At 23.5% G+C, this 13,477-nt stretch overlaps 1 protein-coding gene across 4 annotated transcripts in view; it reads left to right on the top strand.

The window, feature by feature from the left end:
* The window catches only part of LOC122509298 (RING finger protein 44-like), a 46,199-nt gene that overhangs the window by 22,763 nt on the left and 9,959 nt on the right, over positions 1-13,477 (top strand). For 3 of the 4 annotated variants that reach the window (XM_043623251.1, XM_043623253.1, XM_043623252.1), the window contains 3 exons: positions 10,568-10,769; positions 11,286-11,373; positions 11,623-11,669. In XM_043623251.1, the coding sequence (XP_043479186.1) occupies positions 10,568-10,769; positions 11,286-11,373; positions 11,623-11,669 (337 nt within the window). Of the gene's footprint in view, positions 1-6,261; positions 6,393-10,567; positions 10,770-11,285; positions 11,374-11,622; positions 11,670-13,477 lie in introns of all 4 variants that reach the window. The other variant, XM_043623254.1, reaches the window with a different exon arrangement.

The following is a 13,477-nucleotide window of genomic DNA, read 5'->3' as shown; positions in this document are numbered from 1 at the left end:
GAAGGGAAATAAACACTTTTCTTCTTTTACACATGTAGGCCTCGGATATTATGACTTTTTCGACTATTTTCCAAAAAGTGCGACTTTTTCCGCTTATTTTAAAAAATTTAGACTTTTTCAACTTTTCTTCCTAATATTGCAACAAAATACTATATTTTTGATATAAAATTCAACTTATTTCGATTTTTATAGAGTGAAAAATAATAACAGATAAATCTTTCGAAAAATTCTTTATGAATCATTTTTCTATTTAAATTTTCAAAATGCACAATTAAAAAGATTTTGAATAATTGAAATTTTATAAATTTTTATTTAAAATAAGTGTTTTTTTTCAATTTTCGTTAAAATTTTTGTGAAAATCATATTTTTAAGAATTTTGTTTGCAAAGTTTGAAAATAATTGAATTCTCAAAAATTTTAATGAAAAGTCGTTAAATGTAAATTTTAGAAATGAGAATTAATCAAAATTTGCTTCTAAAAATTATATTCAAATATTTTTGAAAAAAGTTATTCTTAGAATTTTTTTCATTCTAATTTTTTATAATTCAATTATTTTCAATACTTTCAATTATTACATATTTCAGAAAATTCAAAAACATACAAAAAGTAATAGTATTCAAATTTTTCGGAATTATTTCTAATATTTTGGAGAAAATAATTTTTTATTTCTTTCAAAATTGTTTACTAAAATTCTGGAGAAAATAATTTTTGAAATGAATAATTAAAAACATTTTAATAATTTAAATTTTTGTAAAGTTTTAATGAAAATAATTGATTTCTTTTAATTTTTAATAAAATTTTTGCAAAATTGAAATTTTTAACAATTTTAATAGCAAATTTAGAAAATAATTTAATTTTTGAAAATTTTAATGAAAATTCTTCAAATAAGAATTTGATAATTCACGGAGAGAAATTTATAGTAGTGGGTAACATAATTGTGGTTAGGGTGACCATCTTTAATGCTACGTATACAGACAGCTATCTAGATAGTCACCGTTACCATCAATATCATCAGGAGTAACATCTTGGTAGTACGGGGTAGCATAACTATATTTTTTTTAGCATCTGTGATGGTTGGCAGTAGCATAATGATAGTATCGTGTAACATCATCTTTTTAACATCAAAATCTGACTATCCATTTCTCTCAGTGTTTGAATGAATAAAAATTAGCTTCAGAAAATTGTATAAAAATATTTTTTAATAAATAATTCTTAGAAAATTTTTCATTAAAATTTATTAAAAATCTAATTTTTTAGGATTTTTTATTAAAATTCTGAAGAAAACAATTTTCCAAATAAATAATTAAAAACATATTAAATAATAAAAATTTTGTACAAATTCGTTGAAAATAATCGATTTCTTTTAAAGTTTCATTACAATTTTTGAAAAAAATGAAATTTTTAACATTATTTCATAGCAAATTTTGAAAATAATTTAATTCTAAAAATTTTTAATAAAAAATCTTCAAATGAGAATTTGAAAATGAAAATTAATAAACATTAGCTTCAGAAAATTGTATGAAAATATTTTTTAAAAAGTAGTTCTTAGAAATTTTTTCATTACAATTTTTTGAAAATCTAATTTTTTAGAATTATTACTAAAATTCTGAAGAAAATAATTTTTGAAATGAATAATTAAAAACAGTTTAAGTAATTGAAATTTTGTAGAACTTCATTGAAAATAATCTAGCTTTTTAAAGTTTCATTAAAATGAAAAATGAATTTTTGAAGAATTTTAATTGCAATGTTTGAAAATAATTTAATTCTCAAAAGTTTTAATGAAAACTCTTCAAGTGTAAATTTAAAAATGAAAATTAATAGAAACCAGCTTCGGAAAATTGTATCAAAATATTTTCAGAATTTAAATTTAATTAATTGAATTCTCGAAAAACTTTCAGAAAATTATCAAAAATAATTGATTTAGAAACGAAGTTTAGTTAAACATTGCACGAAATAATTTAATTTTGGAAGGGTCATTAGTTAGAATTTTTAGAAATTATCAAATTGCAGAATGTTTGAAATTGATTTTTTTTATTTTATTTCCCATTGAACAACAAATAGAAAGTAAATATTTAGTTAACAAAATTATTCTAGTTTCGAATATTTGAATTTAGAAATCAGGGAAATGCAAAATAAAATTTTTCTGACAACACTGAATTAAATATACGACTTTTTCCACTTTTTTCTCTATTTTTAATCAACTAAAGCGACTTTTTTTGCGCCTTTAAAGTAGATCCAAGACTTGCACATGTTGTGCGTGTTATCAATAAATCTTTCTTCTTTTTTTTTTGAAATTATTTTCAAAAATTCGAGTAGGTAATTTTTCTTGGATTTCAAAAAAGAGAAAAATAAATATGTGATCGAATAATGTATCAGAGATTTATAAATGGCCTGGAAAATCAAAAATCGAGATCCCGCTATGTTTCTCGTTGAGACTTTTAGGTTTTATATTTCTACTTTGCACTCGTGGCTCGAGTCAGTAAGATTAAAGGTAAACGGGTTTCTTCTCTTCCCCCAGTGCCAGCTGTTTTATACAAGGTGACTCTCGAAACTTGTAAATTACTTGCGCCTTAACACGTGGTCCTTATTTTCAAACCTAGAGAATTTCTCCCGTCTCGGAAAAATTCTCTCGCCTTGCTTTACAATTTTTATCTCCTTTCAAATGTCCAAATGTTTCTACACAATTTTTTATTTTTTTTTTTTTCATAAAATGTTTTTCTATTTTTCAATTTTTTATTCTCTATTAATGAAATTCACAGTAATTAGAAAGGTAAACGTGGGAATTATTTAGTATTTTGCAATTATTGTTTTCTATTAATTATGAAATAGCTTTTGGAGATTTATAATTTTTTGATCTTGAAATTTGAAGATTTTTTTGATATAGAAAAAAAAAAATGATTGGAAAGAATTTTTTGTGTAAATTAATTAATTTAGTAAATGGATTTTTTTTGTACGATAATTAATATTCTAAGTGAGGATTTAAAAATATAAGTAGCGTTACATAATTTTTTTTTGGAAAATTGTTTTTGCCGAATGTAAAATTAGATAATTGTTTTTTTTCACTTGCAGTTGAGTTATTTTTGTTTATTATTACCTGAAACTGGTTGTAATTTATTTTCTTGGTAATAATTTTATATTTTATGGACTGTTGTAGGCACTTAAAGTGAAACCTCTCAATGAAGAATATGGCTTGTAAATACGACTTACATATATAGAGACAAGATACACAACCACCACCCTCTTGTGAGTGCCATTCAGGTGCTACACCTGTCCTAAACGATTATCATTGTGCCATCTAGAGTGATATGCAGCAGGGAATGAATATTTCTTATATGTGCGAGAAAATTGTGCGACATGTGTGCAACGGCAATTAAAATTACCTCTTTTGAGTATATATTTATTAAAAATACTCTTCGGATAATTTCCATCTGCTTAGAAAACTTCTTCTTGTTCGTCGTCGACGACTTCTTCTACTACTTCTACATTTTCTTCGCTATTTGGAAAATATTTCTCTCCTGAAATATAGAAAAGTTTTTGAAGATTATGGAATTTTGTCACTATCGTTATTGGAACGCAACTAAAATTTGTTAATTCGAATTTCTAGAAACGAATTTTAATTCGTTTTTCGCTTTTTTTGTCAATTTTCCATTTTCACCAATTGATAGAGATAACCATATAAATACTTTCTCTGAGAGGAAGCAAAATTCATACTTTTTAATACTAAAAACTAATTTCAATTTATTTAATCAAATTTTAAAAAAAGAATTCCATTCGTATAATTTTTGGAAAAAAGATTAGAGTCCAAAATTTATTGTCAATGAATTTTTAGAAATATTTTTTGGTTCTTTCTTCATTATTTTTTTCTTTCTTATTAAATTATTGTAAGTTTGATTCCATAACATTGAGGGTTACCACGGGAAGTTGGAAAAAATTCATGGAAAATTAAATAGGTCAGAGAAATTAGTGGAAATATCAGGGAATTTTAATCGAAAGAATTGAAAAAATACAAAATTTTTGTAATTACTGCAAAAATTTCTATTTTTTTATCTTTAAAAACATTTTTGAAATACTTGAAAAGCATGAAAAATTTGAATTCTCCTTGAATTTTGTTCACTATTGAAAAGATTAAAAACATTAAATATTTATTTAAAATGACATTTAAGTCTAAAATAATTTTATTCAAAGTTTTATTTGAATTTCTGGAAAAATTTGCTTTTTGACAAATTTTAGTTTAACTTTATAAAAGTATTTTATTTTTAAATTTAAAAAAAAAATAATTTTATGTAAAAAAATAAATTATTGAATTATTGAATTAATAGAAATTTTGTGAAATTGAATTGAAAATAATTAAGTGTGCTAAAGAATTTCATTAAAGATTTCAAAAAGTTCGAATTTTCAAAGAATTTTTTAATTCTTTAATTATTTTAGAAATTGTATTAAAGGGTTTAAACTGCAACTAAAATAATTTAATACAGAAAGAATTAAAATTATAATTGTTATTAATTAGTTAATTTTAAAAAGATTGGAATTTTTAATTTTGTTAAAAAAAATTAAAGTTTTGAAAAGTTTTATTAAAAATTCTGAAAATGAAATTTGCTTTCCGAGCAATTTTTATTCAACTTTATAGAGATACTTGAATTAAAAAAATTATATTAAATAATTATCAGGCTAATAGAAATTTTGTGAAATTGAACTGAAAATAATTGAATTTGTTAACAAATTTCATTAGAGATTTAAAAAAAATCGAATTTTCAAAGAATATTTATTTAATATTTGGTAAACAATTAAATTTTATAATTTTGAACAGTCCAAATTGAATCTAAAATAATCTAAGGAAATACAATTAAAATTGTTATTAATTAGTTAATTTTAAAAATCTTGAAATTTTTTATTTTGTTAAAAAATTGAAGTTTCGAAAAGTTTTATTGAAAAATCTGAAAAACTAACCTTGTAGAATATTACAATTCTATTTTTTTTAAGATAATTGAATTTTCACAAACAAGTAATTGAAATTTTTTCAAATAATTGAAATTTTTAAGAATTCTATTAAAAATAATTGAATTTATTAATAATTTCACTCAAATTTGTGGCTTTTGATAGAAACTTTTAAAGTTTTAAAATTAAATTTCTCCTTCTAAAAATTATCTTTTTTTTATAATTCAACTTCCCGTTAAAATTTTTTTTAAAGGATCACGAAAAAAGTTAAAAGTTTCTCTGGAAATAAGGGAGAAATGAAATCAAATTTTTGTGTCAACTCTGATGTTGAAAAAAAATTCTTTCTTTGAAATATTTTTCACAATTCTGTTTATTGAATATTTAAAGCAAAGTTTTTAACCAATAAAAATTTTATTTGCTCGATAAATTTTTAACAGAAAAATTAATATAAAAATTTATATCTTTAAATAAAAAAAAATAATTTAATACCTAATAATAGTAAAATTTTTAACTAAATTTATTTATTTACAAATTGTTGAAATAAATTTAACAAACAGAATCTTTTTTCGTACATTTGGATCTTTCAAAAATTTGGTGATATTTATAAATTCCAATAATTGATCTTAATGATGCAGTAGTTTTAAATTTTGATTGATTATTCGACAAAAAAATACAGATTTCGAATTTCGCACACTTTTAAATCAATCTCTTCTATTTTTTCTTTTTGAATTTACAAACCGGAAGTCCCTGCTGTGATGCGAAGTTGGACATCGTCTATTATTCTCTTAAGTATTCGCTTTTCTCAGTATACGATTTTTATTTTCGATTCTTTGAAACGATACCATATGCAAGCAATGATCCGTTTATATTTGTTCTGGGTCAAGTTTCTGACATCTATTCGCTTTTTGTTCCGTTTATTCCACAGTTTTTCTCTCCTTTTTTCCGAATTCTCTTTTTCTTTCACTTTCTCTCGATGTTGTGAAATAATTCAAACGCTCTGTGCAATCGTACTCTTTTTCTTTTTTTTTTTTTGTTTCTTCAATCAAGGAAAAATGTTTCCACTTGATAACGTAACTTTTTTTCTTTTAAATTCTTTATTTAAAATTCAATTCGTTGAATGAAAATTAAGGATTTTTTTTAAATTTTGGGAAATCATTCTTTGAATTTGTATTTTTAAGTTGGGTTGATTTCAAATTTCGTTGAAAGGGAAATTTTTTTTGGTGTAATTTAAATGGATATTATTTCGATTAGGCGGGATTTATTTCTTTTTTTACTAATTTGTTTTTGCTATAATAATGTTTTTTTAACAGAAAATTTTTATTCGCAGGTCCGTGTATAATTCAACCCCCATTTATTTATGTGCGAGAGAAAGGCAACAGCTTGAAAAGCGTGTTTGTAATTCGACGAAAAACCACAGAGGAGAAAGAACAACGTTATCGACATCATTATTTCTTTGTGGTACTGTGGCAAGATCCCGATGGTGTTTTTTTTCCTGTCGTTTTTTTTTGAGGAGAGGAAACCCAAAATGCGTGCAATTTGCTACATTTGGCCTCTCCAACCGAATCGAAAGCAAATGCTGCTGCCACGCGAAGTGGAGGCTCGATATTCGTCTATAGGAGAGAAGGAGAGAGAGAGAGAGAAAATGAAATGTTGGTTAGGAGAGTAGAGAAAAAGAGAGAGAATTTTCAACTATCACTATCGGAGGAAGAGAGATAGTCAAGGGGCAGAAATACGGGCCCTGAAAACACTCCAATCAAAAAGAAGAGAGTGGGAGAAAAAAAGAGAGCAAGAGAGAACGAACGGCCCTGGGAAAACATCAGGTCCGTATTCACCTTCTGCACGAGAGTTGAGACTCGGTTTCGAGTCGTCTCAGGGCCGTGTCTTCATTCTCTTCTAATTCTTCTTCTAATTTTGCCAAAAAGGAAAAGAAATTTTTTGTTACTTTTCTTCTATCGCTCGCTTATATTACAGCGAAAAAAAATTAATTCCTTCGATCATCAACTAGTTAATTGATTTAAAATTCCCATTTCTCTATTTCAATTTTGATTATGAATTTTGATTAATTGCTGTTTTGAATTTTGATTTTGATATTTTAAAACAGAAATATTTTTCAAAGCTGAAATATTTTTTTTTGAGAGATGGATTAGATTTTAAAAATGAGAATCTTCGAAAAAGTGGGAAAAATTTCTGTTTGAGAGTTAGATTATAATATTTTGAGAAAGAGAAATATTTTTCTTGGAGATGAGGGTATTCGGGGGAAAATTTCTTTTTTGAGAGCTAGACCAATCTGCTGTGAGTTGCAGTTGTTTCATGTAAATGTATTGGAAGCTGGCACCCCCATAACCAGGATCCTACTGGCGCATTACCCTCATGGACAACGTAATGAACGGCACCGGGAGTACCCGTATCGACAAGCTTAATCATAAACCCTCCGTTGCCATTCCACACTCACGTCGACAACAATAATTTCATCCATATGTATATATCCGTATATATATACATATACACAATATCCTATTCTCTAAGTTATCCTCCTTCGAATTTTTTTTCTCTTTTTCATTTAGGGGTTTGTTGATGCACTCTTTGTGACCGTGCGAAAACTTAGCGATCGAAAAAAAAAAACTTTCATTCCAATTATTAGCAGAAAATCGATAGACTCGAAAGCCCCCCGAGAAAGTTTTTGAAGTAGAGAGAGAGAGAGAGAAAAGAAGTGGGGAATAAAAACCTCTTGGTTGAATTCAAATTTAGTTTTTTACCCTTCTGATGAATATGAGGCTTTTTTTAATTTAGCAATTTTGATTTTAAAGTTTTTCGATTTAAAAATTCATTCTTTGGATAAGATCAAGTTTTTCGACTTTTCTCGACTCTCTCTTATTTTTTCTCTATTTTATACATTTTATCAGGTCTCGGATTACTTTTTCGACTTTTTTCGACTTCTTTTTAAAAAAGTCGATTTTTTCAACTTCTTTTCAAAAAAAGCGACTTTTTTTTACTTATTTTTGAAAAATTGAGACTCTTTCAACTTTTCTTCGAAATATTCAATAAATATATATGATATTCAAAAAATATCAACAAAATACCATTTTTCGGTACAAATTGCAACTTATTTTGATAGAGTGTGAAAAATAACTGTAGACAAATCTTCCGAGAATTAGTTTTGAATAATTTTTTCAAAATAATGAATTTTTTGAAATATGCAAAATTAAACAGATTTTCAATAATTGAAATCTTGTAAAATTTTATTGAAACCAATTGATTTCTTTTGAATTTTCATTAAAATTTTTGCAAAAATACAATTTTGACGAATTTTAATTACAAATTTTGGAAATAATGCAACTCTCAAAAATTTTAATGAAAAAAAAAATAAAAATTAGCTTCAGAATATTGTATGAAAATATTTAAATAGAAATTCTTAGAAATTTTTATTCTATAATTTTTTTAAAACCTAAGTTTTTAGAATTATTATTAAAATTCTGAGGAGAAAACAATTTTCTAAATATAAATAATAAAAAACCTTTCAAATACAATTGGAATTTTGTGAAATTTCTTTGAGAATAATTGATTTCTTTTAAATTTTCAATAAAATTTTTTCGAAAATCGAATTTAGAAGAATTTTAATTACAAATTTTGAAAATAATGCAGTCCTCGAAAATTTTAATGGAAAATTTTTAAAAGAGAATTTAAAAATGAAAAAGAATAAAAATTAGCTTCAGAAAATTGTATGAAAATATTTTTTAAATAGTTCTTTTTAGAATTTTTTCATTATATAATTTTTTAAAACCTAATTTTTTAGCATTATTATTAAAATTCTGAGGAGAAAACAATTTTCGAAATAAATAATGAAAAACATTTTAAATAATGAAATTTTAAAGAATTTTAATTGCAAATTTTGAAAATAATTGAATTCTCGAAAATTTTAATGAAAAATCTTCAAATGAGAATTTGAAATTGAAAATTAAAATTTTTATAAATTTTACTTTTTTAAACTCATTATTAAAATTTTCGAGAAATCCTGTATTTTTATATTTGTAATTAATATTCTTTAAAAACTTGATTATTTTTTAATATTTTCCAAAAATTCTTTTAGAAAAATTCAATTATTGAATTATTGTTAACAAATTTAACTAAATTTCAATAATTTGGACATTTTTCAATTATGTACAATTAAAAACCGTATTGTCTTTCAAAAATTGTTTTTCAATATTATTTTTTGAAAATAAATTTAAAAAATTGTTTTATAATATATTTTTAAAAGTACATATCTTTAAAAGTAAATTATTTTCACTATTTTTGAAAACAAATTTTAAAAATTGGTTTATTATATATTTTTAAAAGTATCTTTAAAAGTAAATTATTTTCACTATTTTTGGTTACATAATTTTTAAATAATTGACCTGAATGACTTTAAATAGAAATCATGAAGCTTTGCAGTTCCAATTATTGTGAAAAATTGAAATTTTTGTATTGTAAATAATTGAATTCTCGAAAAACTCTAGAAAATTTACTAAAAATAATTGAATGAGAGAAGATGTTTAATTCCTGAAAATAACTAAATATTTGAAGAGATTGCAGTTTTCTAGAAATAAATAAATTTTAGAATGTTTGAAATTGAAATTTGTAAAATGTAATTTTAATTTTTTTTTAATACCTATAAGTATTTAAATATTTATTTCACAAAATTATTCAAGTTTTTAATAACTGAATGTAGAAATCAGTGAAAAGGGAAAAATCAAGGAAATAAAAAATTAAATTTGTGACAATACCGAATAAAATAAACGACTTTTTCGAACGTTTTTATTTTTTTTTTTTTGAATTTTCACTGCTAATGTGACTTTTTTCGTGTTTTAAAGTCGATCCGAGGGACTGAAAATTCAAACGATTAAATGTTGAATACAAAGATGTTTCATTTCTCCTCATCTTTTGTTTTTTGGATTCTTTTTTTTTCTCTTATTTTTCTCGAGGACCGATGGAGAGATTTTTGAACCTTGAACTCGTTGTTCTTGATACCTGATTTATACACTCGAGTGATTTTGAGATTAGAAAATTGCTGAAATATCACGACATAATTTCGATAGAACGACGACATAGTTGAAATATTGATTTTGTTTTAATGGGAAACGATACTTTGCGTTCATTAGTGCTTTCCAATCAGGAAGCCTTACTATTTGGTATTAGGTACTCTCTCCGGCTATTACTGTATTGGGTTACTAGGGGAAGACATTAATGTATTCCAATATTTGAAGATACTTCACATTTTTGATATTCTTTTATTTATTATTTTCCATCTTGTTTTTTCTCCTTTTCATTTTTTCACATTTTTTCTATTGGTCAGTTTGGAGTAATTTTTTTTTTTTTTTTTGCACATTGGGCAAATTTTTAAGCACTTGGAAAATTTATTATTACAATCAATTTTAGTCGTGAAAAAAGAAATCTTATTGAGGGAATTTTTTTCAATAGAAAATTGGAATTATTTTGTCGAATTTCGATTATTCTGAATGTTTGTGGATATTTTTTTCAGTATGTATTTAGAAAGTCAGATGAAAATTGGAAAAAAATTGAATGTTATTGTTAATATTGATATTAATATTGAAATTGAAAAAATCTAATGTGGAAATTATTATTTTTGATTTTAGGGACTGTCCTGGAGTCGGTACCTCGTCAGGTCCTGTCGTGAAGGAGGTTCCATTTAGCACGGGAATTGGTGGACCCAGTGCGGGGTGTAAAACAACACCTCAGCACAATTCTCAAACGAGGCATCCTCTACCGAATTTTTCTCAGGAAACTGTCGAGTCACCAGCAACTGCGCCTCTCCTGCACATCAATATCTGCACACAGGTAAAAAGAAGACTTCAATTTTTTCCTTACGCAAGAACTTTTTTTTACTTTCCACAGAAAATTTTATATAACGAAATTTTAAAACTCAATTTTCGAGAAATTTCCAAAGAATTTAAAAAAAAATATTTTTTTACCAAATTAAATTTTTATCTATTCAACAATTTTTTTTATAATTTTTCCAAATTATCGAATAGTATTTCTAAAACAGAAATAAAATATCTTTTGAGTTTTTAAAAATATTTCTTTTTTCATAATTTTTCCAACATATAGGTATTGAATAGTGTATTTTTAAAAAAGAAATGAAATAAAATCTTTTATTCGAGTTTTAAGAAATATTTTCGATTATGTAAATAATTATGAATGAGGGAATTTTCTCTACAATATAAAAAAAGTGTATTGCGAAGAATTTGAATTGAATTCTTATTTTAGATAAAGCCTTTAAACAGTCGTTATGAGTATATTTTGTGGAAGATTTGTTGAAATTGTGAAATAACCGATGAAAATGTTCTTTTACAGGAGAATACAATGCGCGGTCCAGTACTCAACATAAGCCCCGGTTTGACTGCCAACGGTGTAGATATGGAGTATCGCAGAAATGCACAAGGTATTCAGCTTTATTATAATACTTTTGATATTCATGGGAAACCGTCTTCTCTATCCACACTTTACCTTTATGATAGTTAAACTTAAATTCTCAACCATAAAATTTGAATTAAATTTTTATCAATTTAAACGACGATTCGACATTATTTTTCGAAACGTCAAATTTTATTTTTATATATTTAATTAGTATTTTTTGGAATTATTTTCCAAAAAAATTTTGCAAGAGAGTAAACAAATTTTAATTTTCCAGGTACGAGTCAAATTTATAGACCAACTAGTCAAGACGATGGTAGAAAGGTAAGTTTCTTAGTTCAAAATAGAAAATTCAGGCCTCGGATGTTATGACTTCTTCGTCTTTTTACGACTATTTTCAAAAAATGAAAGTTTTTTCGCATTATTTTCAAAAATCGGGACTTTTTCGAGTTTTCTACCAAACAGTACAAGAAAATAACACATTTGCAGTAAAAAAATGAATTTTTTCCATTTTTAAAGTGTAAAAAGTAACCATAGACAAATATTTCAAAAATTATTTTTCAAGAATGTTTTTAATTAAATTTTCGAAATATACAATTAAAAATTTTTTGAATAATTGAAATTTTGTAAAATTTAATTTAAAACAATTGATTTTAATACAATTTTTGAAAAAATTAAATTTTGAAGAATTTTAATTGCAAATTTTGAAAATAAGTTAATTTTCACACATTTTAATGAAAAATTTTCAGGTATTAATTTAAAAATGAAAATTAATAAAAAATTAGCTTTAGAACATTGACTAAAATTATTTTTTTTAAAACTAATTCTTAGAATTTTTTATTATAATTTTTTTGAAATTATTATTAAAATTCTAGAGAAAACAATTTTTGAAATAAATAATTAAAAACATTTTAAATAATTGAAATTTTATAAAATTTTCATAAATTTTTGCAAAAAATTAAATTTTGAAGAATTTTTATTGCAAATTTCGAAAATAATGCAGTTCTCGAAAATTTTAATGAAAAATCTTCAAAAGAGAATTTAAAAATAAAAAAGAATAAGAATAAAAAAGAATAAAGTAAATTAAAATTTTAAAAAATTTACTTTTTTAAACTTATTAAAATTAAAATTATGGTGAAATCATATTTAAAAATTTTATATTTTTTTTATATTTTTCAAAAATTCAATTATTTTGAAATGTTTTAATTGTATAGAATTAAAAAACTAGGTATTGTCTTTCGAAAATTAATTAAACAAATTTGTCTAAAATCAAATTTTGAAGAATTTAAATAGCAAATTTTGAAAATAATGTAATTCTCAAAAATTTCAATAAGAAATCTTCAAATGAAGATTTGTGAATAAAAATTAATACAAATTAGCTTTAGAGAATTGTATGAAATTATTTTTTAAAAAAGTAATTCTTGGAAATTTTTTCATTATAATTTTATTAAAATCTAATTTTCCAGAATTAATATTAAAATTCTGGAGAAAAAAATTGTTGAAATAAATATTAAAAAATATTGAAAAGAATTGAAATTTTGTCAAATTTTAGTGAAAAAAACTGTTTTTTTTAAATTTTAATTACAAATTTTGAAAATAATTTAATTCTCAAAATTTGTTAATGATTTTTTAAAATTGCAATTATTTGGTAATTTTTCAATTTTATAGAATTGAAAAACTATTATCTTTCCAAAATTATTTAAAATCATCTTTAAAATATTTATTTTTTAAGAATTTCTTTATTATAATTTTTCATAAATACATTCTTTAATAACTAAAAAACGAACAGTGCATAGTTACAATTACAATTATTATGAAAAAAAATTGAATTTTTGTATTTAAATAATTGAATTTTCGAAGAACATTCGGAAAATTATTAAAAATAATTGATTTTGAGAAGAAGTGTAGTTAAAAATTGTAATAATTTTGTATTTAAATATTTACTTAACAAAATTATTCAAGTTTCGAATAATTGAATTTAGAAATCAGTAAAAAGGGAAAATCAGGGAAATACAAAAAAATTGTTTGTGAAAACGCTGAATTAAATAGACTTTCGATTTTTTTTTCTATTTTCTATTTATCCACTAAAGCAAAAATTTTTCGCCCTAAAGTCAATCCGAGGCCTGAAAAAT

This window comes from Leptopilina heterotoma, unplaced genomic scaffold, assembly GCF_015476425.1.
Source record: "Leptopilina heterotoma isolate Lh14 unplaced genomic scaffold, ASM1547642v1 Lhet_60, whole genome shotgun sequence".
Lineage (NCBI taxonomy): Eukaryota > Metazoa > Arthropoda > Insecta > Hymenoptera > Figitidae > Leptopilina > Leptopilina heterotoma.
Note: the sequence above shows the minus strand (reverse complement) of the source record. Positions and strands in the feature narration are given on the sequence as shown.